We start from the raw sequence: 27,424 nt of genomic DNA, 5'->3' as shown, positions 1-27,424 counted from the left end.
CAAAATCTGAAATTTTAATAATTCAAGGCTATGTAGCTAGATACACACACACACACACACACACACACACACACACACACACACACACACACACACACACACACATATATTAATAGAGCTGCAATTTTCTAAAAGTAAAACTCGATTTACGATTCGGAACAAGTTTTGTTTTGTTTTTTGATGGACTCCGCGCCGGTCCTGAGGAGCTGCGGGCAGGAGTTTTTAGGCGAGGCCGTGGCTTCGGCCTAGTCCACGGTGTCTGGCCTTGTGGACTACTAGTCCGAAGCCGCGGCCTCACCTAAAAACTCCTGCCAGCAGCTCCTCAGGACTGGCACGGTGTCAGCGCTGGTCCTAGGGAGCTGCAGGCAGGAGTTTTTAGGTGAGGCTTCGGCCTAGTCCGTGGCATCCGGCCTCGCGAACTAGACCGAAGCCAAGGCCTCGCCTAAAAACTCCTGCCCGCAGCTCTTCAGGACCAGAACGGTGATGAAAAAATAAAATAAAAATCGATTAGGGGGGCAGCAGCACACTGATCTTCCAAGTGAATGGCTGTGCAGGGGGTCGTGTCAGCACAAGTGTGATTATTGGAGGAGAGCAGGTTGCGTTAGAGCCTAGTGTGGTCAGTTTTTTATAGGAAAGCAGAGGGACAGGCAGGACCACCAGGGATTTCACACAAATGAAGCAATACAAAGAGAACAGAATACTTTTTTATACAAGTACATGGTACAGCAGACGCATATCAGGAATATGAAATGTTAGGTTTACATATTCTTTAAACATCAGTTTTATGGTAAACTGCCCTCTATCCGGAACTGGATAGCAATGGCCAATCTGCCTTAATTACTGGATTGAAAGGAGTACATTACATAAACAAAAGCTTACGGGTATAGCAAATGATTAAGTTAATAGGCTAATTATCAACATGTAATTTGAAAGAAGAGATGTAAAGGGCCACAAGCCGATTTGTGACTGCTGTTGTGTTATTAAAGTCTGAGTAGACATAATGACACATTTACGATCCAATAACTTATGTGAAGTGATTTACAAGCAGAAAGGAACCAAAAATCAAATGCATGCACAGAGAGACCATCCCAGCCCTCTATTTTGTAATCTGTATAAACAAAATGAGTCTTTGTTAATGTGCATAATGTCAGGAGTGTGTAGAATTCAGGCCTCATGCACACCGGGTATATGAAAATAAGCTGCACTTTCTTTGCCAGAACTTTGCAGAAATGCCTCTAGTGGTGCATTTTATTGCACATTTACGCGTGCCCTGTGCTTAGATGCATATGAGCGTGAACCCGTTCTACTGGCAAGAACACACTTGTAAGCGGCACAATGTGCATAGGCACATTAGATAACCTAAAGCTGCTTTCAGGGGCATAAAAAACAAAACAAAAAAAAAACTGCCAGTTGTTTCTTACAGCAGCATTTTTTCTGTCAGTATGCATGATGACTTAGGAAGTTATCACATTTGTTGATTATTGGAAAACAGGAAAGTTCCTCATTTTCCTTCAGTAAAACCTGCTGTAATCATACATGCAATGCATGAAAAAATTGTCATCACAAAATAAGTGGTACTATAAAACAATATTTTATTCTATCTTTTGACAACACAGAAGAAATGACACTTTGCTACAATGTAATGTAGTGAGGGTACAGCTTGTATAACAGTGTAAATTTGCTGTCACCTCAAAATAACTCAACACACAGCCATTGATGTCTAAACACCACTGGCAAAAAAAGTGAGTACAAATTGTCCAAATTGGGCCAAAGTGTCAATATTATGTGTAGCTACCATTATTTTCCAGCACTGCCTTAACCCTCTTGGGCATGGAGTTCACCAGAGCTTTACAGGTTGCCACTGGAGTCCTCTTCCACTCCTCCATGATGACATCACAGAGCTGGTGGATGTTAGAGACCTTGCACTCCACCTTCCGTTTGAGGATGCCCCACAGATGCTCAAGAGGTTTAGGTCTGGAGACATGCTTGGCCAGTCCATCACCTTTACCCTCAGCTTCTTTAGCAAGCAGTGGTCGTTTTGGAGATGTGTTTGGGGTCGTTATCATGTTGGAATACTGCCCTGTGGCCCAGTCTCTGAAGGGAGGGGATCATGCTCTGCTTCAGTATCGCACAGTATATGTTGGCATTAATGGTTCCGTCAATGAACTTGTAACTCCCCTGTTCCGACAGCACTCATGCAGCCCCAAACCATGACACTCTCACCACCAGGCATGACACACTTGTCTTTGTACTCCACACCTGGTTGCCACCACACACGCTTGACACTATCTGAACCAAATACGTTTATCTTGGTCTCATCAGACCACAGGACATAGTTCCAGTAATCCATGTATTTAGTCTGCTTGTCTTCAACAAACTGCAGGTTTTCTTATGTATCATAATTAGAAGAGGCTTCCTTCAGGGACAACAGCCATGCAGATCAATTTGATGCAGTGTGTGGCGTATGGTCTGAGCAATGACAGGCTGATCCCCCACCCCTTCATCCTCGGCAGCAATGCTGGGAGCACTGATACGTCTATTTCCCAAAGACAACCTCTGGGTATGACGCTGAGCACCTGCACTCAACTTCTTTAGTCGACCATGTTGAGTGGAACCTGTCCTATTAAAACTGATGTATGGTCTTGGCCACCATGCTGCAGCTCAGTTTCACGGTCTTGACAATCTTATAGCCTAGGCCATCCTAATGTAGAGCAACCATTCTTTTTTTCAGATCCTCAGAGAACTGTTTGCCATGAGGTGCCATGTTGAACTTCCAGTGACCAGTATGAGAGAGTGAGAGCGATAACACCAAATTTAACATACCTGCTCCCCATTCACACCTGAGACCTTGTAACACTAACGAGCCACATGACACTGGGGAGGGAAAATGGCTAATTGGGCCCAATTTGCACATTTTCAATTAGGGGTGTACTCCCTTTTTTTGCAAGCAGTTTAGACATTAATGGCTGTGTGTTGAGTTATTTTGAGGGGACAGCAAATTTACACTGTTATACGAGCTGTACACTCACTACTTTACATTGTAGCAAAGTGTAATTTCTTCAATGTTGTCACATGAAAAGATATAATAAATATTTACAAAACTGTGAGGGGTGTACTCACTTTTGTGAGATACTGTGTGTATGTATGTATGTGTGTTATATATATATATATATATATATATATATATATATATATATATATATATATATATATATATATATATATAATTAGGGCTGTTACTGATTAAAATTTTCGTGTTCGATTAATCCTTTTTTTTTAATCAATTAATTATAATGCACATACAGATCCAACTACTTTTAGCTGATCTCCTTGCATTGCAACTCTGCATTAGTCAGTGGTAAATGTGGTATACACTATATACAATCAACCGATACGAGTTAGTTTACACAATCCATGACTTAACTTCACAGTTCACACAAATACTTTTTAAATTCAAATTGTAGCACTGGCGTAAGTAAAAAAAAATTCCACAGTAGCGTGACAATCCCTCCACCTCCGGTCTAACTAATCACTCTCACCTTATGGCATGGACCCCTGTGCAAAAAGATGGTCATGCAAGCGGGTATCAAAAAGGTTAACACGGACCATAAACTTCTCTTGTGTCTCCTTAGATCTCAGCAAGGACGCCAGGTCATGGGTAGAAAGAAAAGCTCTAAGTGCTCACCGCTTAAGTATAAGATTAAATTTTTTTGTTCAAACACAAACTACTCACATAAAAATGATAAAAACAGCATGTAAAGCCGACAATCGTGTTAGTTCCGTAGGGTAGCAGCGGGTGACGTCATGCGTAGCTCCTCCCCATACGCGTTACATTCAATCAGAACTTCAATGTCACCAGAGTCCTCCCCTTCCCTTCCCAAAATAATTTTGATTGATCAAAAAAAGTATCGATTAATCGAGGAATTAATCTTTCATTTCCACAGCCCTAATATATATATATATATATATATATATTTTTTTTTTTTTTTTTTTTTAACTGAATGGGTTGTTTTACAAGGTGAGGGTTCACATAAACTTTAACTTCTAAATGCAAAATTTTGGCCAGATTCAGTCGCTCATTGGCTTTTTTTAAATGGCAAGGGTTTTGATGGTGAGGACTCAGTTCCTACTGCTACCCAACTGCTGCAACCTTTATACAGGAGCCTCGCTTTCAATTTTCCCTTATTCCTTTTTTTATTTTATTTTTTGAAATAAACAGAATCTGCCACGTTGCTCATTCAGGGAAAATTGGCAAACTCTAATGCAAATAATAGGATATCTTGATAGGCAGTCCTTTGTTAAAAGATCTATCAAATTATAAATTCATGGTAAAGTGATAGGTTCTGTTAACAGGCCACCCCTTCAAGAACTGCTCCCCTTCACCCCTGACAGATAATTGGCTGTGCTTCCCATCTCTTCATTAATCTTCTAGAGCCTCAAGTCCAATCCATGTGAAAACTCCATGTTAGCCTGAGGTTACATCGGGTTACTGACCTTCTCCTGACCCCCATTTGACAGTAAGAATAAAGCTAGATACACACGGGCCAACATTTTTCAGAAAATTATCAAATCGCCAGTTACCAGCTGACTTTCGGCCCATGTGGTACAGCGCTTCGTCCAATAGAAGGCGGTCCCATGACCGGTGTTCTGCTGAAAACTCTGACTCACCAAAATCTCCAACCAAGTCGATGACTCCATCACCAGTAATTGAAGATTTGGACTAGTTGGCTGTTTTCACAGAACACCGTCAGCGTATACACTACAGTACACAACATAATGAGTGGACATTGTTAGTCTGCCTACTAGTAACCAGAAACATGGCTGCCTCCTTAGCCAGTGTTCTGTGAAAACAGCCAAATCATTGTGTACTGTAGTGTATACGCTGCCGGTGTTCTGTGAAAACAGCCTACTGGTGACGTGGTTGGAGATTTTGGTGAGTTGGAGTTTTTTGCAGAACACCGGCTTTTGTCGAATGAGCATGCTGGAAAACCAGCATCCAATCAGCGCATCACTAGGGGTGCAACGGATCAAAAAACTCATGGATCGGATCGTTCCTCGGAACTAAATGTTAAATGTGAAAATCAGAGGTGTTCTGTCACATTCGCAACCATGTAAGGTCAGCAGGTTTGCTGCTGCTTTTAAAATTGAACATCTAAACAGTCCGTCGGATTTACAAATACTGTATTTAAGCATCAAAAAATTTGAAAAATTACTGCACTCCTAATCTAAGAAAAAAAGAGTAAGAAATATACCACCACACAGCTAAAGCTGCACCTACCAGGAGGTGATACACATCCAAAAATTCAATAAGCATAAAAATATATGTGGCTGCGCTATCTAAACACTTCTACCCCACTCAATATGACCTACTGATGTTGTCACTATTTATGGACCATATGAGAACGAAAAATGAATTAAATAATTTCCCAATTAATTGAGACTTGGGAATTATCAAATTCATAAAACTCAATATATCTTAAATAAATTCATAAGCAATCGTGAATAAATACCTATCGGTGAATAAATAATTATTATATAAAAAATATATATATAATAAATAAGTACAGTGAATAAATATAAATAAACTAATAAAATCCCAGTGACAAATGAATGAAATAAGTGAATAAAAGAAGTGGAAAACAATGTGCATAAAAATGAAACAATGAACCACACCCTAACAAAAAACAGTCCAATAGAGTCCTTGCAGTGAGAGGGGTATCCCTTTAAGATAATGCCAATCAATCGTGCAATCCACTTTCACCAAGCCAAAAAGTGTTGAACGTCAGTAAAAATGCACGCTTACCAGAATGGGGCGTGTAAATGCTCACTGAATATATGAGATCACCCGGACCACGCCAATTCTGACCATATAGGCAGGTAGTGATTTAGACGATGACTCAAAAAACATAAATAAAAAGGCCTCCCATAGCGTAAAACAGGCGGACAATTTTTATTTATATAAAACAAAATATACTCACAAACATATATCAATAGACAGCATGTATGCCGGCCGGCATGCGAGCGCCCGTTCGCTCAGAAGGTCAACGTGATTGCGTCAGCACGTCTAAGCTACCCAACGTGCTTTTCGCCATACGGTGACGTCATCTGTATTCAGTTTTGTGTTGAAAATAACTGAAATCTAAAACTCCAGTGCGTGTAACAAGATGTCCGCTTGCCCCCTTCTCACTCTATCATTATTGTGAATAAAATAAAAGCCTCATGCATGTGTCCTGCTGCTTAATATAGGGGGTCAACAATGCCAAGAGTTGGTGAAAGCAAGGGTCCGTCATCCGGAGATAATTCCGAAAAACATCTGGATTATTCTCCTGGAGCTCCCGCAGCAAAGGCATATGACATAATTGGTCACGATTAATAAAGCAACCAATTTGTGGTCCAAGAAATCCTCCTCCTGTTCCTGGACTGAACTTGGATCAAAGCAATTTCTCCAAGGCCAATAATAAATAACACGCTATCTCCTCTGATTTCGCAGCATGGCTGGTTGAGAAACGGCCGTTCAGAAACAAACTGAAAATTAGCAGAAGGAGCCCAAAGGGTGGCGCTAAAGAGCTGGAAAAACCGTGTATTACAGCACTACGTTTGTGTTTGTTGGCCAACAATTCCTTGCTGTTTTGTATGCAAGACTAAATCCAGGCACACGCCTTCAGACAAAAGTCAGAGGTTTTGTCTGCCGAAAATCTAATCGTGTGTACGAGGCTTTAGTATGGTGATCTGTAAGTTTTTGTTCGTTCAGCCCGCTGGGTAGAACGAAAAAAGAACAACTTGTGTATCCAGCATAAGAGAAGGCCACATGCTTTCCCATACTGTGAATTTCTGTGGGCTCCAACAAACCGAGCATCGGGGGGACACAACAAAGGTTGTATCTAAAACAATAATTTCAAGCATCGCTCGGTGATGGTGATCTAAAGCAATACTTGTGTTGGAGCTCATTCCATGTATATATTTTCCAGCATACAGATAGATCTTTGAACATGTTTTCCAATTGTTACCTTTTCTGCAGAGGAAAAGCGAGTAAACCACTGTTCACTATCAGAGAGGGAAGATAGGCCCTGCATAGGTACGGGCAGATATGCCTCTACTTGTTTGTGAGAGGTCTGCCCATTTTTTTTTGATCACCCGTTCTACCATCATATCTGAAGATGTGTTAAAGGAAAACCTTATATTACAGCAGTAAGTCTCTCATGGGAGCTGGATATAAAAGCTAATGTACTAGTAATTGTTCCTGCAGTGACTAACTGCTGACCTCAACCTGTGAGTGACGAACTTCTCCGTACTATTTACCCAGCTTCATCTATGTGAACAAAGTGTGATCTTGTTACGTTTTCTATAGTCACATGTACAGACAACCTGCTGAACCAGTTGTCTGACACTGAAGAGCCCAGATTGTTGCTCTGTTACCATAGGCTCTTATTGTTCCAAGCAGCAGTCAAGTGTGTGCTAATTAAACACAGGTAAAATATGAGCTCGGCCTATACCAGCAAAGGCAGGTGTGAGTTCCCAGGTAATACCGATGCTTCCTGTGTGCCGAATGCTGTGCAGCAATTACATGCCTTGTAGAATAATAGGTTTCCTTTATTCCCAGATGCAAACAGGGGCTAAAGATAGCAAGGAGCAGAATGGCAGTTTTAGCAACCAATCAGATCACTGGTTTTGTTTTCCTACAGCAGGGCAAAAATAAGCAACTGTTCTGCTTTTGTGGCACTTTTGATCCTTTACAATACAGTAAGGTAAATTAAAAATGGAGCTTTCACCACCACCATTCCCTGCAGACTCTCGGCTTTGACACCTTGGTGCTTATCCTCTTCTGGGTTGGGTTGAAAGCCCAGCGTCATAGTATGCATCCAGCAAGCCCAAAAATCATGTACATGCCACCAAAGGGATCGTCAGCGAGGCAGCCCGGGCTTACAGGGTAATACTGCAGAGAACAGCACACTTTACTACGTGTGCACCATTTTCTGCATCGTTAAATTGGTATTAAACCGAAGAGCAAACATTTATTATATTGCATATTACTAATGCTTACATATGGTGGCTGCATTAGTTTTCTTTTTATGCTGTTTCATTCATTTTCAACTGGTAATCCAGCCAGCAAGTCTGTTGCTTTTCACAACACAAACTCTCCAGAAAAATGTATATTTATATGGATGAGACAAACCACTTAAAGAGGAAGGTAAACCCTGATGAGTTTTACTTCCTCTTTTTTTACTCTGCAAAGTAAAAGCATAATGGGCTAGTATGCATCGCAATACTAGCCCATTATGTTGCACTTACCTACAAACGAAGCCTGCGATGTCCCCACTGGTGGCCGCATCCATCTTCGCCCCTCTTCCTTCCGGAGCCGTGGACTTCCGCTCTGTGACTGGCCTAAGTCACGTGACGTCACTCCCGCGCATGCACATGGGAGCTGCCGGTCACGGCACGGGCCCTTTTGAAAATGGCACGATCGTGTCCTTTAGTGCACATGCGCCGATGACGTCGGAGCAAGCATATATGGAAAATATCTCCTAAACCGTGCCAGATATTTCCAGTACCTACAGGTAAGCCTTATTATAGGCTTACTTGTAGGTAAAATTGGTGTAACTAGGTTTACAACCACTTTAAGAACTGCCCACTGCTGATTAGGGTTGAACAATCCCACCTGAAAGCCTTCACTGCACACGGCCAATCATAGGCAGTGAGTGTATGTGCAGCTGCAAGCAGGAAAATGCCTCCCTCACTATGATTTGCATCATTAAACAATTCAATACCAGGCACTTAGATACCGTCCCGCCCAAGCCAATTTTCAGCTTCTAGCGCTGGCGTAATTTGAATGACAATTGTGCAGTCATGCTGCACTGGACCCAAACAAATTTTTTATAATTTTGTTCCCACAAATAGAGCTTTCTTTTGGTGGTATTTGATTTAAAATAACCTCTGCGATTTGTATTTTTTGCATAACAAATTAAAAAAGACCGAATTTTTTTAAAAAAATAATACGTTTTTCTTTGTTTCTATTAAAAAATTTTTTGCAAATAAGTACGTTTTCTTCTTCATTGACAGGCACAGATATGGCTGCACTGATGGGCACCAATGAGGTGGCACTGATGGGCACTCATTGACGGCACTGATGGGTTCTTATGGGTGGCACTGATGGTACTTATGGGTGGCACTGATGGTATTTATGGGTGGCACTGATGGGTGGCACTGATGACACTAATTGGTGGCACTGATGACACTGATGGATAGCATTGGTGGGCATCATGTTATATAATGGTGCCAGTCAGTGCCCATTTGTGGGCGCTGGCACAGGTTGAGCATAATTTGTACATGTGGATGGCCATGGGGTACATACCTGGCCATCCACATGTTGCCCCCTTCCCTGGTGGTCCTGGTGGCTCTCCTGGGGGTCTAGTGTGGGCATCCAAGTGGTTGCACTGATAATTAGCGCAGACCCCCCCCCCACGTCAGGAGAGCCGCTGATCGGCTCTCCTCTGAGGAAATGCCTATCAACGGCTTTTCCTGTTGACATCGTGATCAGCCATGATTGGACACGGCTGATCACGTGATAAAGAGCCTCCGTTGGAGGCTCTTTACCAAGATCGGTGGAGCGGTGTGTCAGACTGACAAGCTTTTTTGGTTTTAATAACGCTTTAAGAACTGCCCACTGCCGATGCTGGATTAGAAGGACCATGTGTGTCACATGACCAGCAAGAAGAAACCTGGATTTAAGCCACACTATATTGCCAAAAGTATTCGGACACCTGCCTTTACATGTACATGAACTTTAATGGCATCCCAGTCTTAGTCCATAGGGTTCAGTATTAAGTTGGCCCACCCTTTGCAGCTTTAACAGCTTCAGCTCTTCTAGCAAGGCTTTCCACAAGGTTTACGAGTGTGTCTATGGGACTGTGGGACCATTCAAGCGCATTTGTGAGGTCAGGCACTGATGTTTTACAAAAAAGGCCTGGTTTGCAGTCGCCACGTGAATTCATCCCAAAGGTGTTCTATCGGATTGAGGTCAGGACTCTCTGCAAGCCAGTCAAGATCCCCCACCCCAAATCCACTCATCTGTGTCTTTGCCATTCTGATGCTTCCCTCAAACCACTTTGCATATTATTTTATATATACTGTGATTCTGTAATTGCCAAAATATGCAGCAGAAATCTCCCTCCACTGTCTGGTTGCAATCGTTTTAACTGTGGGCAGCTGAAGCTGCTGCCTGTTCACTTCCTGGATTTACACAGACACAAGAGGCACACCTCCAGTTCTGCAGTTCTCATTGGCCCTCTTATGACTCACTCCCCTTCCCTTACTGGGAAACTCTCATGAGAGTGAGAGAGGGAGCAGTGCATGATGTCATAAGCTTAGGCTTTTTACCAAACAAGAAAAAGGAAGTGGGCTGTATAAGGTATTTACTGGCAGAAAAAAAATGTTTTACTATCCAAAGTTATAACAACAAGGGCAGAATATTTAATAGATGGAAACATGAAAAAATTACTGAAGTTCCGCTTTAAGTAAGATTTAAAACAAAATTAAACAATAGAAATAATAATACATTTAACCACTTCAGCCCCGGACGATTTTACCCCCTTCCTTACCAGAGCACTTTTTGCGATTCGGCACAGCGTCACTTTAACTGACAATTGCGCGGTCGTGCGATGTTGCACCCAAACAAAATTGACGTAATTTTTTCCCACAAATAGAGCTTTCTTTTGGTGGTATTTGATAACCTCTGCGGTTTTTATATTTTGCGCTATAAACAAAAGAAGAGTGACAATTTTGAAAAAAACACAATATTTTTTACTTTTTGCTATAATAAATATCCCATTTAAAAAATAAAAAAAACTAATTTTTCCCTCAGTTTAGGCCGATACGTATTCTTCTACATATTTTTGGTAAAAAAAATCACAATAAGCATATATTGATTGGTTTGCACAAAAGTTATAGCGTCTACAAAATAGGGGATATATTTATGGCATTTTTTTTTTTTTTTTTTACTAGTAATGGCGGCGATTCGCGATTTTTTTTTTGTGACTGTGACATTGTGACGGACATATCGGACACTTTTGACACATTTTTGGGACCATTCACATTTACACAGCGATCGTTTCTATAAAATTGCACTGATTACTGTGTAAATGTGACTGGCAGGGAAGGGGTTAACACCAGGGGGTGCTGCAGGGGTTAATATGTTCCCTATGGGAGTGATCCTAACTGTGGGGGGGAGGGGACTCACAAAGGGAGGAGACCGATCGGTGTTTCTCTGTACTGGAAACACACCATCGGTCTCCTCTCCACTGACAGGACATGGATCTGTGTGTTTACATACACAGATCCATGGTCCTGCTGTGTTGCCGGGCAATCGCGGGTGCCCAGCAGACATCGCGGCCGCCGGGCACGCGCACCGGGTCCCGAGCGACGGTGCGTGCGTGCCCCCTAGGCAGCCGGGAATGGGAGCACGTCATATGACGCCCACCCAGGATGGGAGATCCCATCTGTGGGCGTCATATGACTATGGGTGGGTAGGGAAGTGGTTAAATAATAGAAATATTAATATATAACTATTATTTCAAATGTACCTGAAATATTGAAGCTTTTGGATGCATAGCAGATGACAGATAGCATTTTACAAAGAAGACGTCCACATTACATCTTGTCTATTTTCTCAACTGGAGTAAATACGTTTTTGTTTTTTTATATCTGCCTACACTTGCAGGTTTATGTGACTTTGTATAGAAGCTACTACTCTATTTGACCTGTTTACCATTATGATTTAAAGTAAACGTAGAAGAAAACCCAAATATTGGGTTGTCCCCAGAAAAGTAATAGAGGGGAATAGAGGGGAAATCTTCCAATGGGGACACTAGTTCTGGTGACTTGGGGGGGGGGGGGGGCAAGGAATTCCCTCATTTTTCAGGGATTTCCTCTCACTTCTTGTTTGGAAATGGGACACAGATGGCAGGAAAAAAAGGTGCCAGGGTTATAAACCCTCCCTTGCTCTATCCAAAAAAAAAAAAAAAAAACATTTTGCCTATAGTTCTACTTTAAATACCATATATATGTCCCCAGACACAACTTGCTTACAGTATATTATACTAATAACAAGTTACATACTTTTGACCACCGACTCCCTCGTTTCCACATTGATGAGGCCATCTATCACACTGAATGTTCAGTAGGGAGGGGTGAGCCAAGGTGGACTACATCTGTTAAGTCACTGTTCACATTATAGAACACCATCGTTTTGGGTATAACCTTGCAGTTGGATGTTTTGATTCTGTGTTGTGAAACTTCTCTCTCATGATTCTATCAGGCAGTGCTGAAACTTTGGAAAAAATTTACCTTTTTTTTTTTTTGTTCTTTTACAAATCTGTATTTGTTATTTGCATTAGGTGCTACGTGTATCGATGATCATAGAGATGTAGCCAGCAGGACACCAATAAATTCTGATGACAATTAGACATTGCACTACACTGAGATCCAAAACAAAACTTGACTACTTCTAAAATTTCAGAATGTGAACATAGTGGACTCAATACTTTCAAATGCAACACTGGCCATAAAGTTGATGTCCAGAGCTCAATGAAATGCTGAATTGTTCAAGATGACAGCTGTATGTAGGTGGAAGAGAAGGTCTTGGGTATTGCTTTCTAGTTTCTTACTTTTATGTCATGTTTTTTTTTATTAAAGCAACGAATGCTGTCCAGACAGGAAGAGCTGAAAGAACGGGCCCGGCTACTACTAGAACAGGCCAGAAGAGATGCTGCTCTGAAAGCGGGAAATAAGCAGAGGAATAATGTTGCAACCTCTACACGCACCAAGCAGCTAAGTGAAGTATGAATGACCTTCTTTATATTTGATATATTTCCCTACATCCTTGTTTTAGTTGGTGTTCCATGTAGAATCATATACTGCCTTGGTACAGTAAGCAGGGTATGCAGATTCTTTATTTGAAAGATTAAAGACTGTACGGCCATATGCAGTGAATGAGCTCAGGCATGTTCAGATCCTAGTTCAAACCTACCTGAACAACCTGCCAAGAAGCTGGCACCTATACTGGGCCAACCATCTTTGTTCGACACATTCCCCACCTTGCAGCTACATGTATACAAGGGGCATATTTACATGTGGCTGAGGGATAGGGAATGCCTTGGCCAGTTATAATTGACCCAGTACAGTACCAGGCTGGTGGGTTTGTACTAGAATCCGAATACGCCTGAGCTTATTTCTAGTTCATGAGACTGAACTGTCAGTTTAGAACCTGACAGCGAGGGACATTGCTTCAGCACATTTGATTGCCATGCATTCGATTCCCTTTCCCATTGATATAGTACTTTTTATAAAACTATGTGACTTTAACAATACTGAAAGCTATTTAAAGATATGAGATGCTTACACATATCTACAATAATTATCCTCTGCTTCACCCGAATGGTCTAATCAGGCAAAGCTTTGACATTTCCAAGTAGTATCGGAGCTTGCTGCTAAGCCTCACCCCCACGCAACCTATTGGCCCATCACTATGACGGGCTTCCTTACTGCTCAATAAGAATGTGTGTGAACTGGGTGGTGAGGGGAAGGTTCAACAGTATAAGGACGTGCTGAAGCTTTTCCCAATTAGAAGGGCCTGGCAATATGGGTGAAGCGGAAAAGAATAAAAACTGCTGCAGGCACGTGAAGCTGCTCTGGGTGCCTGCACTTCATACTTATCAACATCTTCTGTATTCCTAATGTAACCAAATCGGTCACAGGAAAATTCTCTAATATTTTTATATAATTCCATGTGAATTAAATTGGCTAAGCAAAAATTCTTTCTTTGTGGAGTCTCGTTAGTCAGTTTTTCAAAAAAAGGTTCCATGAAATTCTAAACTGGTTATGTCGTCTCATCAAAACCACCTTTTGAGCCTATCAGAGATATCCTTCTGTTAATACTGCCCAACAAGGTGTCCTTCTATGTTGCCATCACCTTTGCGAGATTCTGAGTTAGTAGCGTTCTCTTTTTTTTCCCCTTTTCTTGTCCTAAACAGGGACAAGTTTGTCCTGGACCTTTCTAAAGGTGGTGTCTTCCTTTCGCCTTAACCAAGACATTGTTCTTCTGTCTCTCTCCTTTATACCCCAAGGAGGTTGCCATTTATAGTTTGGATGCCTAGTTTGGATGAGTGCAAATTGTTAGAGTTTATCTGTCAGCCACGTCTTCTTTCAGGCAGACTTAACTAACTTTTTGTCATTCCTGAGAGATCCCATGGGAGACAGCCTGCCTCGTCTCATTCCACCATTTCTGGGTGGCTTAGGCAGCTCATTGTCCAAGTTTATGGACTTAAAGTCAAAGCTCTGCCTCCACATAATCAGTCAGTGCCATTGGGCTTTTTAGCTTTAGGCATCTGTTCCCAACTTGCAAGGCTGCTAAGTTTTTCAGGTGAATGTCCAGACCTCAGCTGATGCAGACTTCAAGCGTAGCATCCTACAGGCAGCTGTTTAAGCTGCAAATAGCTCTCGGTTTACTCTGTTTTTGTGGGTTTGTTGGCATTTAATTTTCTGTGTTTTCCACCAGTCAGTTGGATCACTTTTAGACATCCCATTTGTTTTAGAATTCAATCTTTCCTTTGTTCCTTAATGAATGATTAAAGTGGTTGTAAACCCTTTTATATTTCTTTTTTTTTTCACAAGAAAAACCCTTTTATATTTCTAGTGAAATGACTAGCCTCAGGTGATATACCGAGAATACGCAATCCTTCTACATAAGCTGTACCTATTTATCTGCAGCCAGCTCTTCTCTACTTCCATTTAATATTCAGAATTTACACAGCTTTTCTGAGCTTCCAGGGGAGGGGAGCTGATGTCGCACATTGTACAGCTCAGAGAGGAGAGCTGCGTGTAATCTGGGACCTGAGGGAAAGGAAACTTTACGTAATGTCATAGAGAAACATGCTCATCTCAGGCTGTCAGTCACAGGTTGAGGGCTCTCCCCTGTCCCCCTCTTGATCCCTTGAAGTTGGTACAGCCTATAAGAAATGACTCATGCAGGTAGCAGAGAACTAGATTGCAGCTAGAAATCACACTTGATGCTTTGAATTGAAACAAGTACACACTATAGAAGGATATGCTTTGTTCATTTTTTTTTTTACTTGCTGAAAACTCTTTTTCTTGGTGTTCATTAAGGGGCACAGCTCCCTTCCCTCCTATTTTGATCACTGCTAACACTGTTTTTGCACAAAACTGAAAAAAGGATTTTATGGTAAGTCAAAATTGTTGTTTTGGTATGCCTCACATGTAGGCCATGTACTTTGTGTTTTGTAAAAATTGATCTATGTTGTAAGATGGAGGCAATTCTAAATAGTGCTATGAAAGTAACTAAAAGTTCCCCAAGTACTACAACTACCCCATCATTTGTTAAATATTTTTGTTCTGCCTATTTTTATTCTCACCTGAAATAGACCCCCTTACCAGTGTATAATAAATGAAAGGCCAATAGTTACTTTTACTTGTCAGTCTCAGTCCCAGCACAATTACATGGGTCATGCTGAAGGAAATGCAACGTGACAGGCCAGGTGCGATCAAGCCTGCTTTGTTAGCTTTCTCTCAGTGCCCCACCGATAACCTCCCAGATGACCTTGTAAGATCATCATCCCCAGGGAATTCACGCTGATTTAGTTTTCATAATGGCATTTCCGAAGCTGATAGACCTGTGCGTTGCACCATTGCTGTTACCCTGGCTATCATTTAGAGTGTGAGCTGATGCTGGCTAAATGGCTAGGGGAAATCTTACAGAGGATATAGCATCTCCTCTTTCAGGTTTCAGATTAGAGGTTCCAAGTTTCAGATTAGAGGTTCCAAATCTAGATGATTTGATCAGACATTAAGTTTGTCCAGTTGTACAGATCTTTTAATTTAAGGCTGAGTTGTGCAAAGATCTTTTTGTTGTAGAGACACACATTTTACATTATGAATGTAAAGTAGATTGCACACTATGAAAAACACTAGATGATCTTCACCCAATCCGGATAAGGAAATGATCATATGTCTGTAGGCACTCCCTGACCTATTTAGACAGCCCCTGGCTGACCTTTCTTACAGGGATAAATTCATTAGCTGGGTTAGATTTTCCAGACTGATTGACGTTTTCCCTCAAGATAAGTTAGCGCTAAGGGTGTCTGTTTGTGCTCCTCCCTCCCTTTTTTATAGGCATACAAATATATCCCAGCATTATCGTTTATGAAAACATCTTTTAGTAATTTAATCTGCATGTAAACCCGTTTGTAAATATAACATTACGTGTTTTGGTTTTTCGGAAACCCACACTTCCTCCTTATCACTAGTGATGGTCAGATCACGCATTTCGCTATTTATATTCTGACCCTGTATGACAGCAAAAGATATAAATAGTGTTGCTTACAAACCGGTTTCAAGAATTTACATTTTTTAAACTATACTATGCATCAAGAAGCAGTGTCATGATCTTTCCCAAACTTCTTATAGTCATTGTTCAAAACTAGTTTGAACAAACTTCTAAATCATAAGAAATATTAGCAATGCATGATTCATTTGGTGCAGGAATCACTTATATAACAGATATTTGGGTTTAGGGATCCTTTGAAGTGTTGGAAACTTGCCTTGAACTGAACTCTTCGTTCACAAAGAAAACTAGGTTAAAAGAGAAGTGAAGGAAGGCACAAATCCTCCAAAGAATGCATGAGTAGTGGAATAGTGGACTGTTCTTTGACACCAGCGGTATAATGTGCACATAAGCTGTGCCTGAGTAATCAAAGAGTTGGGCAGAGAATGGGTTAACGTGGTGCATGTCTGGTGGCAGCCCTTGTATTAACTCTGTAATTATTTTAAGATTTAGCAACAATCCGAAATGTTTAATTCCACTTGGTGGTGTTTTCATTTCGCTAGCAGCAACGGTATTTATTTTAAGACTTAGCAGAGTAAGTATGTGATATATTGCTTTGCTTTTGACCGAGCCTCACAATGCTTTCAAAGACCTGACTAAATTGGTCGTCCTGTGCGAAGCTATGTAAAGCTGCCCCCCCCCCCCCTCCTCATCTTACTACGGCTTCTTGTGGCAATTAAACCTGTAACTTTATTTTCTACATTTCTAGAGGGAGGGAGAACAGGGATCTTCTCAAAGAAAGGGAACTTTACAGAATGCAACCTTGGTGCTTTGATGTTAATTGGAAAACATTGATTGAAAGGACAGCTCTGCCATGCTGATAATTGTGACAGATTTAGATATGATCACTAGATCTGTAGATAACAAAAGCAGCTTTTGGCCATCTAATTGGCAAAATGAGGAGGAGGGGGGAAAGAGCATTGTCTTTTCAATCCCTTTTCTGCCCAAGTCTTTCTTTGCTCGTGTTTGTTAGAAGCACTTCTGTCATGTTTAATTTTTATGTTTTTTTGAAAGTTAGGCCCTGTTTACATATGGGCGATTTGGAATCGCGGGCAGAATGGCCGCGATGCTACCCGCAATTTTGAAGCATGGCAAAACGTGCAACTTGCATTTTAGTGCCCTTCATATTGAATGGTGCCCCAAATGTGGCACAATTTTACCACGAATGTTGAGCGACAAGCAAGAAGTGCAAAATTGTTCCTGGCTCTGGGCCAAAATTTGATCCCTGAGCTTCTTTGGAGCGACAAATGCACAAAGGGCAGCCCATTCAAGTGAACATATGTGATAAATCAACTCAGTTAAAATGGTAAGTATCTAATGAAAAACCACAAAGTGCATTCAAAGTCCATCCAGCATGTGCTTTATACTTAAATTGTAAGTTCACCTTTACAGAAAATCTTACATTGAATCCCCCTGGTCCCGATGTACTGAAGTTCGGAAATCCTGCTCTGTCAGGGCCCAGAACACCACTTTACTGGCCTGGGGATTTGAAATCCTCGCAGCTTAATCTCCTCTCTGTACCTCTCAGTATCTAAAGACAAAAGGCATTCTAATTGGTCAGCACCATCACATAGATGGCACTGACCAATCAGAATCAGTGTAGTCCATCCTGTAAGCGCTGTGAGGAAAGGAGAGAAAGCCAGGAGGATTTCAAATCCCCAGACTGTTGAAGTAGTATTCCAATCCCTGACAGAGCAGTACAGCGGGACCGGGGGTAGGGGGTGGGGGGGTCCAGTGTAAGGTCACCTTACAAAGTTTTCTTTAAATAAATTACAGTTTTTGACCCCCTTCACTTTTTTTTATTTTATGTAGCAGCCTGATACTTCAGTTTAAAAAAAAAAATTCTCATTAATCTACACTCAGTACCCCATAATGACAAAGTGAAAACGAATGTTTAGAAATATTTGCAAATGTATGAAGAAGAAAAACTTGAACTATCACATTGGCATAAGTATTCGGACCCTTTAAACCAGCGCTTTAAGTTTAGCTCAGTTGCCTCCCATTTCTCTTGATTGTTGCTGAGATGGTTCTACACCTAGATTTGACTCCAGCTGTGGTAAATTAAATTGTTTGGACATGCTTTGGAAAGGCACACACCTCTATAGCTGACAATGCATACTGTATCAGAGCAAAAGCCATTAGGTCAGAGGAACTGTCTGAAGAGCCCAGAGACAGGATTGTTGCAAGATCTCGGGAAGGCAACAACATTTTTCTGCTGCACTGAAGGTTCCCAAGAGCACAATGGCCTCCATAATTCTCAACTAGAAGATGTTTGGCACAACCAGGACTCTTCCAGAGTTGGTCACCCGGCCAAACTGAGCAATTGGGGGAGAAGGGTCTTAGAGAGGTGACCAAGAACCCAAAGGGCACTCTGAGCTCCAGAGATCCTGTGTGGAAATGGGACAGAAGGACAACCATCACTGCAGCCCTCTACCGATCTGAGCTTTATGGCAGATGGCTAGACAGAAGCTTCACCTTAGTCCAAAACACACGAAAGCCCACTTGGAGTCTGCAAAAAAGCGCATGAAGGACTCTGAGATTGTGAGGCACAAGATTCTCTGGTCCGAGGAAACCAAGATTGAACTGACTCAATTCTGAACTTTGTATGAAGAAAACCAGGCACTGCTTATCACCTGCCCAATACTATCCCAACTGTGAAGCATGGTGGTGGCATCATAATGCTGTCAGGTGTTTTTCAGCAGCAGGGGCTGGGAGACTAGTCAGGGTTGAGGGAAAGTTAAATGGAGCAAAGTAGATGGATATCCGCAATGAAAACACGTTTCACATCACTCGGGGCCTCAGACTGGGCTGAAAGTTCACCTTCCAACATGACAACGATCCTAAGCACACAGTCAAGACAACACAAGAGTGGCTTAGGGACAACTCTGTGAATGTCCTAGAGTGGCCCATCCAGAGCCCTGACTTGAATCCTATTGAACATCTCTGGAGGGACCTAAAAATGGCTGTCCATTGATGGTCCCATCAAACCTGACTGAGCTTGAGAGGATTTGCGAAGAAGAATGGCAGAAAATCCCCCCATCCAGGTGTACAAAGCTTGTTGCATCATACCCAAATGACTTGAGGCTGTAATTGATGCTTACTGAGTAAAGGGTCTGAAGTTTTTTCTTTTCAATAGATTCACAGGCATTTCTAAAATTCAGTTTTCTCTTTGTTATGATGGGGTATTGTGTAGATTAATGAGAAAAACACTGCAATATGACAAAATTGAAAAAAAGTGAAGGGGGTCTGAATACTTTAGGAATGCACTGTATATGAATACAAATACTTGTTTCTAAACAGTCCAGTGCTTCGTCATCCAAATCTCTACACGTGCTCCAGTAAACCATGCATGGTGGACTACAAAACACCACCTTCCCAGAACACAAAACCCATGTTTTCTTGGTGCTCACACTCAAATTGTGCACTCACCAGACCTCCAGGACCCTCCTAACTTAATAAGTGGATCCACAGTAGCTTAAATTTACGCTATCCTTCCAAGGCAACCTTCCAAGTCACCTCCTTCCATCTTTTGATCTTTACACCTTTTAATCCTCCAAATGCGTTTTGTCCATCATGAATAAAGAATAGCATAAAAAGGCATAGTGCAGTAATTTTTATTGCAATAGTAAAAAATGACACACTCATAAATACAAATGTCAGCATTTAATATGGTTACTATACCACATGATTCCAAGATGGCCACCATTTACCCAACTTCCTGTTTGTTTAACCGCTTAAGGACCGCCTCACGCCGACGTACGTCAGCAGAACCTCTCTTCGTGCTTCTCTTCGTGCTTCCTACTGAGCCTTTCACTGATCGTCTGTTCCCTGTTATAGGGAAAGACAATCAGTGATATCAGACGCCAAGCCATGCTCCCCTACAGTTAAAAAAACACACACACTTAACCCCTACGCTGCCCCCTAGTGGTTAACCCCTTCACTGCCAGTGACATTTATACAGTAATCAGTGCATTTTTAATTGCACGATTGCTGTATTAATGCCAATGGTCCCAAAAATGTGTCAATAATGTCGCAGTCACAATACAAATCACTGATCACTGCCATTACTAGTTAAAAAAAAAATTATTAATAAAAATGCCATAAAACTATCCCCTATTTTGTAGACGCTATAACGTTTGCGCAAACCAATCAATAAACGCTTATTGCGATTTTTTTTTTTTTTTTTTTTTTTAACCAAAAATTTGTAGAAGAGTACGTATCGGCCTAAACTGAAGAAAAAAATTTTTTATATATATTTTTGGGGATATTTATTATAGCAAAATGTAAAAAAAAAAAAGTTTTTTTCAAAATAGTCACTCTTTTTTTTGTTTATAGCGCAAAAAATAAAAACCGCAGGGGTGATTAAATGCCACCAAAAGAAAGCTCTATTTGTGGGGAAAAAAAGGACACCAATTTTGTTTAGGAGCCATGTCGCACGGCCGCGCAATTGTCAGTTAAAACGATGCGGTGCCGAATCGCAAAAAGGGGCTTGGCCCTTTAGCTGGAAAATGGTCCGGGGCTTAAGAGGTTAATATGTGTGTTCCGCAGCCCGGAAGTGATGTTGGCTGAAATGTCACGATGATAGGTGGGGAATATTACTATATAATTACCAGGTTAAATTAGTTGATTATATATATATATATATATCAACTAATTTAACTTGGTAAATTAGTTGAATATATATATCAAACAAATCTCTTTGCGCTTAGGTCTCAGTTTGAAAATTAGCTGCTAGCACTATACCTTGGTGGAGTATATCTAAATTATTATATAAACATGTGCAGCACTCTACATAAAGTGCGAAGTACATACAGATACAGTAGTCCTTAAAAACGCATCCAGTATGAAATATCAATTCATGAATATTCCATATGTGATATGGTATTCTCAAGTTCATAAAGTGTGACAGTGCATAAACAATGGTCAACAACGGCCACCCCACCCCCAAAAAAAAAACTCAAAAGATATTGAGCCCTAAAAACAGCCCATTCGATGAAATAGAAATGGTATTTCCAATTATCCAATATTACAAAGTCTTTCTATGAGTGGGAACATCACTCGGGAGAAGAGTGTAAAAATAGGTTGAAAAGCCCTCTAGAAAGGTTACGCCACCACGTCTTGTAAAGCAGGGGGCTTTCCAGATGATTCTGACCTAGGTTAAAGTGGTCAAAATTAGCTTAGTGCATCTTTTGGAACATCAATGGTCTCCTCATTAATATAGAATGTAGTCCCAGCTCCAGGCAAGTCCGTCTGACCTTCAACTCTATTTGCCAGATTATATACCATGTGTATAAAACGGAAGACTCACCATAGCTGAATTCAGTATGAAACAATTTATTTCAAATCTTAAAATTTGCACTTACATGTTGACAGCAACAAACAAGCATATATGATGCAGTAACATGAACAGCTCCACTAGCCAGTACCCAAAATGGCCATGATTGGCTGCGTGTGCATTGTAAGTTCCGCGTCGTGTGTCCTAGCTCCTCCCTACATGGTTCATCATAGAGGACATCATCAGGGGCATGATCACTTAGGGGCATCATCACTTATGCCTCTGATGACATCTATGATGAAACACGTAGGGAAGAGCTAGGACATACAACGCAAAACTTGCCATGCAATCTGTAAACTTCGGGCTCCTGCACGTATGTGCTGGAGTGATGTCATCACGCCTCTCGGCCACTCATGTAGCTTGAGGCTGCGAACCCAAAAGTAAACCGGGGAAAGATGGAAGCCCTCTCAGCGGTGACAGCATGGCACTGGGGGGCTTTGTTTTAAGGGAAGGTTCTCATAATGGGCTAATATGCAATGCATACTAGCCCATCATGTCATTGCCTTGTAGGGATTTTTTTTTTCTTCACCAACTGCGGTTTACTACCACATTAATAAAACACCAAAAAAAAAGACCACTCTAAAATTATTATTCTACTTCTGATGTAAGTAAGCCATACTCCCCCCACCACACAGGAGTTTAACAGCAGGAAGCTAATGCTGCACTGCCCTCAGTTTCTCCTGTGAAAGCAGCAGGTGAGAACAGCAGTGGGTAGGACAGGTAGTGGGGTATTTTTTTTTACCTTAATGCAGAGCCGGTGTTAAGGTACAACATGTTTAGACTTTAGTTAAACATTTCTTTAACTTTATTATTGTCACAAGGGGACTGACATGCCCCATGTCTGATCATAACAAGTTAGAGTGCTAATTTTAGGGAGACTAATCAGAGCAACCCCTGTCACTGTCCCATGCAGAATAGCGTTTCACAACTGCAGCTAACCTATCCACTGCCACCAGGATTCTAACAGCTCCTGAACCCAGAAGTGCTCAGAGCTTATGGGTTCAGCCTTAGTAGAGGAGCAAGTGCCAAGGCTGAAAGGGTGATTGCTTGACAGTGCCCACATGTGAAAGAGATCAGTTGACTTTTTAAGCCACCCAAATTACTTTACCTAAATTTAGTAAAGCTCTGCCTGGGACTGGACCCCCAGAGACCCACTGGGCCATAGACTCCTGTCTAGGAAAATGTGTGGGTGACCCTGCCTTAGTACAAGGACCAGTCATAATACCTGAAAATGAAAACTTGGTATGTTAATCCTTTCCTCTCCTCCTCAGCTGAAGAAAGCATTGGCCTTGTTTGCAGGGACATACTGCAACTGGAAAATCTCCTGGTGATAGAATTGAGCATAGAGATGCTTGAAATCAAGAACATTACTTGTAACTACCAGGCTGTCTGTGGTACCCCTCAGGTTTGAATAGAAGGCAGTTAACCTACTTTTTTTGTTTTGGATTTTTGGATGATACTGGAGACCCATGCAGTTTACAAACTCTATACAGATTGCCACCCTATTTGTGCACTCACCCGACCAAGAGTTCAAGCGTACTAACCACTTAATGAATAAAACATTTTATGGTGATGATATTTTTCAACTTATATCAGCAAATTTGGAAATTATAAATATTGCAGATACCCGTACTGGTCTATTGAATTGTGTCCTGTAATTCTACTGAGTTTGGTGTTCTATGTTAGAATATCACATTTGTCAAATAGTTTGGGGCATTTTTTTTTTTCATTGAAATTGTATTGACTTTAAGGGTTCTAAGGTAAGGTTATTGTTACAACGCAGGTCCTTTTCATAATTGATCCCTTTGGATTATATATCTTGTTTTCTCACTTGAAGCCAACCATAGTTGGGGCATGTGAGCACAATGGGGTTTATTTATTAAAGCTGGAGAGTGCAAAATCAGGTTCAATTATGCATAGAAACCAATCGGCTTCCAGATTTTATTGTCGAACAAGCTGAGGTTAGAAGCTGATTGGTTTCTAAGTTGCTTTTTTGCACTCTCCAGCATTAGTAAATAATCCCCAATATGCTTATTTTTTTTAATAATAACTTTATCAACATGCTTGCTCTGATTTCCTAAGCATTCATATAAATGCCTATGGACTTTATCTGTCCTGGAACAAGAGCAGCTGTCTATAAAACGTGGCTTATTTCTAGCTCACCCAAGAACAGTCAGCAGTATCTTTAAAGATTAATATACCTTTCCTTAGACAGGTCTGCAGGGTACCACAATATAGTTATTGATTTTAGATATCCACATTAGTCAATTCTTAGCTTCCCCTAAAAACAGTTGGCTAAGAACATGAGAATTATCAGCTGGTTCTGATAAAACTTACCAAAATGGTCTATGAATATTTCAAGTCAGTGAGTATGATTACTGCAGTGTATGTAAATACTTATAGGATTTGGATGAAAGTCTGATGAGTGTCGGGATGGGGGGGTCTTTCAAAGCTAGGATGCTCTGTAAAGGAACTTTGTCATGTAAGTAATACATGGGCTTTGATTGCTGACCTTCCAAAAATGCTTAGAACAAACATGCTGCAAGTAAAGTCAGAACTTCTGATCTACATTTGTTCCAGGTCAGTGAACTAGGGGAGGTACTAAATCCATTAGAAAAGGATAGCAGCCAGACAACAAGCATTTTCAGGTAAAATCAGAAATGGCAACAAAGCTAAAAATAGAATAGTATAATTGCATAGAAGTCAGTTTTTAACACCTCCAACAGCATCAATTGTATTTGTTACAGCACACTTTTCCTTTAATATTCAGTTACTGTAGTGAGTCTGAGTCAGATTAACACATACACCCAACTCTATACATGCAGATGTATATATAAGTATACATACTGTACATGTATGTATGTCCAATCTGTCATTTTGTCCTGTGTGCTTCCTGTCCTAGTGTCTTAAAAACTGCTATTCAGGAACCTTATAAAGCTGTGTAGGTAGATTAGGTTTATTCACATGAATTGTACTATATAAAAGACGGAGAAGACACTTTTTTTTCCTTCCCTTTGGCTCGTCATGATTGCGGCTTGTGTAATCCTAGAATGAGATCATCACTAGCTGAAGCCTGAATTCTACACAGCCTATTCTGTTGTGCTCAGCATGCACCAGCGTAGAGTTAAAATCTTTATTCATTTCATTTAAAATGTTCCTTTTGTTGTTCTTATCATGTTCTAGCTTTCCCAAGGATATATGCCTTGAATGAAAAGTCACATGTGCATTACTAATTGTGTGCCATTGTATTTACTGTTCCAAGTGGTGGCACTGTGAAGCTACTAATTCTTTTGCTTCACTTGATGTATAATCATCTAAGTGCCTTTGATAGCAGCGAAACAGTATTAATTGTTTTGTACATTTCTTGGTCATTCTTCTTAGGTGGTCTTCATAATCTATTAAGAATTTTTAGCCAGATTTTTTATAATGTCATGCCTCCAGCCGCGATTAAATTGGTAATTAATGAACAGACCTTGGCAGTGTAAACCCCATCCCGTTAATTTTCTCCTGTCGAGTATTTTTTTTTTTTTTAAGAAGTTGTCGATGTCAGAAAGCATCGCGCCATCTTACTGGAGCCCCTTGGCATGAAACCACAACAGCTTGAATTTTTTTTTTTCAGCCATTAGCAGATCAGAGCAGTAATTTCACAGTGTTTTGGTCAGGGTAATTATAGTTGCAAGTACTGAACAAGGTTGAGAATTTGCAGGGAAAAAAAAAAAATCCAGGAATACCAGGTGAGCCTCCTTGTGTTCAGTGGGACGTTATGATTAGTTTAATTGGTCTTTGTTTGATTTTCGCCGCTCAGCCCCTTCGTGAGGTGGCTTTGCAGTGACTTTCCACTTTTGTGTTCCTGACCTGCACTGACAAAAACAAGTGGAAAAAAAAACAGGAGAATCCTTTTGAAGTTGCTCCTTTGGCAACATGTTGGTTGCAAAATAAAAGGAAGAGTTCCATAAACAGTTAATTGCTGTCTGAATATACTTTATTTTATTAATTTGTCTGGTTTTCCCCCTTTTTTATTTTTTTTATTTTGTGTGAAGTTTCTGGTTCTTTTGTATTCAGGCTAGAACCGTGAGGAATAATTAATGCAAATCAAGTTTAATAGTCCTTTTTTTTTAATTAAAATCTACTTGTTAATTAATATTTGAATTTAAATTAATGTATAAAAATGCCGATTTCCAGTGTAGCATTTTGCATTGATGCAAATGTTATAGTTACTTGATCTGATTTAAATTTGAAACAGGAATTAATAATTGTAGTATACTGTGTGTTTGAATTGCCTGTTATATTGTGTAGGACAACCCATGTATTATAGGTAGATGCATACTGATCTACAGTATAATCATTATCATGTTCCAAAATATATTCCTTCGCATTTGTGTGAGATATATATATATATATATATATATATATATATATATATATATTTATGTGTATATATTTATGTGTATGGATGTGTGTGTTTTAATGTAAATGTTTCTTTGTACTTTATGGCTTGATTTACATATAGCGCTGTGTAGGTAGGTAATTGCATGCATAGGCATATTGACCTTAGCAAAGATAAGTTAAAGTAAACCCCATTGCCTTTCACTTTGTTTCCCCCATACAAGTCTGAGTGTTACATATATATTTATATACAGTGTGTGTGTGTGTATATATGTATGTATGTGTATATATATATATACACACACACACACACACACACACACACACACACACACACACACACACACTATATTCAAAATTAGTAAAAAAAATAAAATAAAAAACTTTGCCTCTACAAGTACATGTTCACATGTTCACGTTTTTATTTTTTCATATTTTTTTTTTTTCTCAAATATTTCCTTTCCAATCAGAATATCATGAATGAATTTAGTGTACATAACACCAGATAATTAAATACATTATAAGTGACAGAAGAAATATGTCTATAATTAGGAATACTGTACTTGCCATAGGCAAGAAGGTCACATTATTCTGTTTTTTTAATCCATCCTGTCTCATTAAGGGATCTTTTTTTATTATTATTTATTTATTTTTAGCAAAACAGTTGCACTTTCCCCAGTATGAACTTAAATAGCTTATTTATGATTAGAGAAAAATCTTGTTTTCTGATTTTTGTATGTAGAGTCCTGCAAGTTTTACCCAAAGAACTTTTGTTGTCTTCTTTCTGAAGCAACAAATGAAATAGTTTGCTGATGTGTCAGTTGTGAGATGGGCAGTAAGTATTTCCCATCGACACTCCCTTTAGAGGACACCGAGTGGCAGTCATTTCAAACTTACATTACTCACAGCCTAGCCCCGATGTGTGTGTCATCATTCCAGGTCATTGTGGATTTGAGCAATTTGGTAGTGAGTAAAATGCAGTTACCCATAGTAACCAAGCATAAATCCTCTTTCGTCGTTCTGAATATACCAACCTTATAAAAACTGCTTCTTGTACATACTGTATATCAGGACATAACACATAAGGTGCTTGTGCTTTAAAAGGAACACTGTCTTCTTCTTCAAAGTGTTTTAAAGGTTATATCAGGCACCTTGCATTGTTTGTCTTGCCAACAGTGAATCCCCCCTCCCCTCCAGCCCCCCGATGTAAGATCTCATTCAGCAGACAGATGTGTACTGTGCACAAATGTGCGATTTAGGAGACACTCTCCCTGTTGGTTTTGGAATTAAAGTGCCGCCGCCATTTACCTCGT

General features: G+C 40.4%; 1 protein-coding gene across 5 annotated transcripts in view; it reads left to right on the top strand.

The window, feature by feature from the left end:
• EHBP1 (EH domain binding protein 1) overlaps positions 1 to 27,424 on the top strand; it is a 724,273-nt gene that overhangs the window by 447,292 nt on the left and 249,557 nt on the right. For all 5 annotated transcript variants that reach the window (XM_077485988.1, XM_077485986.1, XM_077485985.1 and 2 more), the window contains one exon: positions 12,688 to 12,831. In XM_077485988.1, the coding sequence (XP_077342114.1) occupies positions 12,688 to 12,831 (144 nt within the window). The remainder of the gene's footprint in view (positions 1 to 12,687; positions 12,832 to 27,424) is intronic.

This window comes from Lithobates pipiens, unplaced genomic scaffold (genome assembly GCF_037356315.1).
Source record: "Lithobates pipiens isolate NorthernLeopardFrog02 unplaced genomic scaffold, aLitPip1_a1.2 Scaffold_18, whole genome shotgun sequence".
In the NCBI taxonomy this organism is placed as follows: Eukaryota; Metazoa; Chordata; class Amphibia; order Anura; family Ranidae; genus Lithobates; species Lithobates pipiens.
The sequence above is the reverse complement of the archived record's forward strand: the minus strand, read 5'-3'. Positions and strand labels throughout refer to the sequence as shown.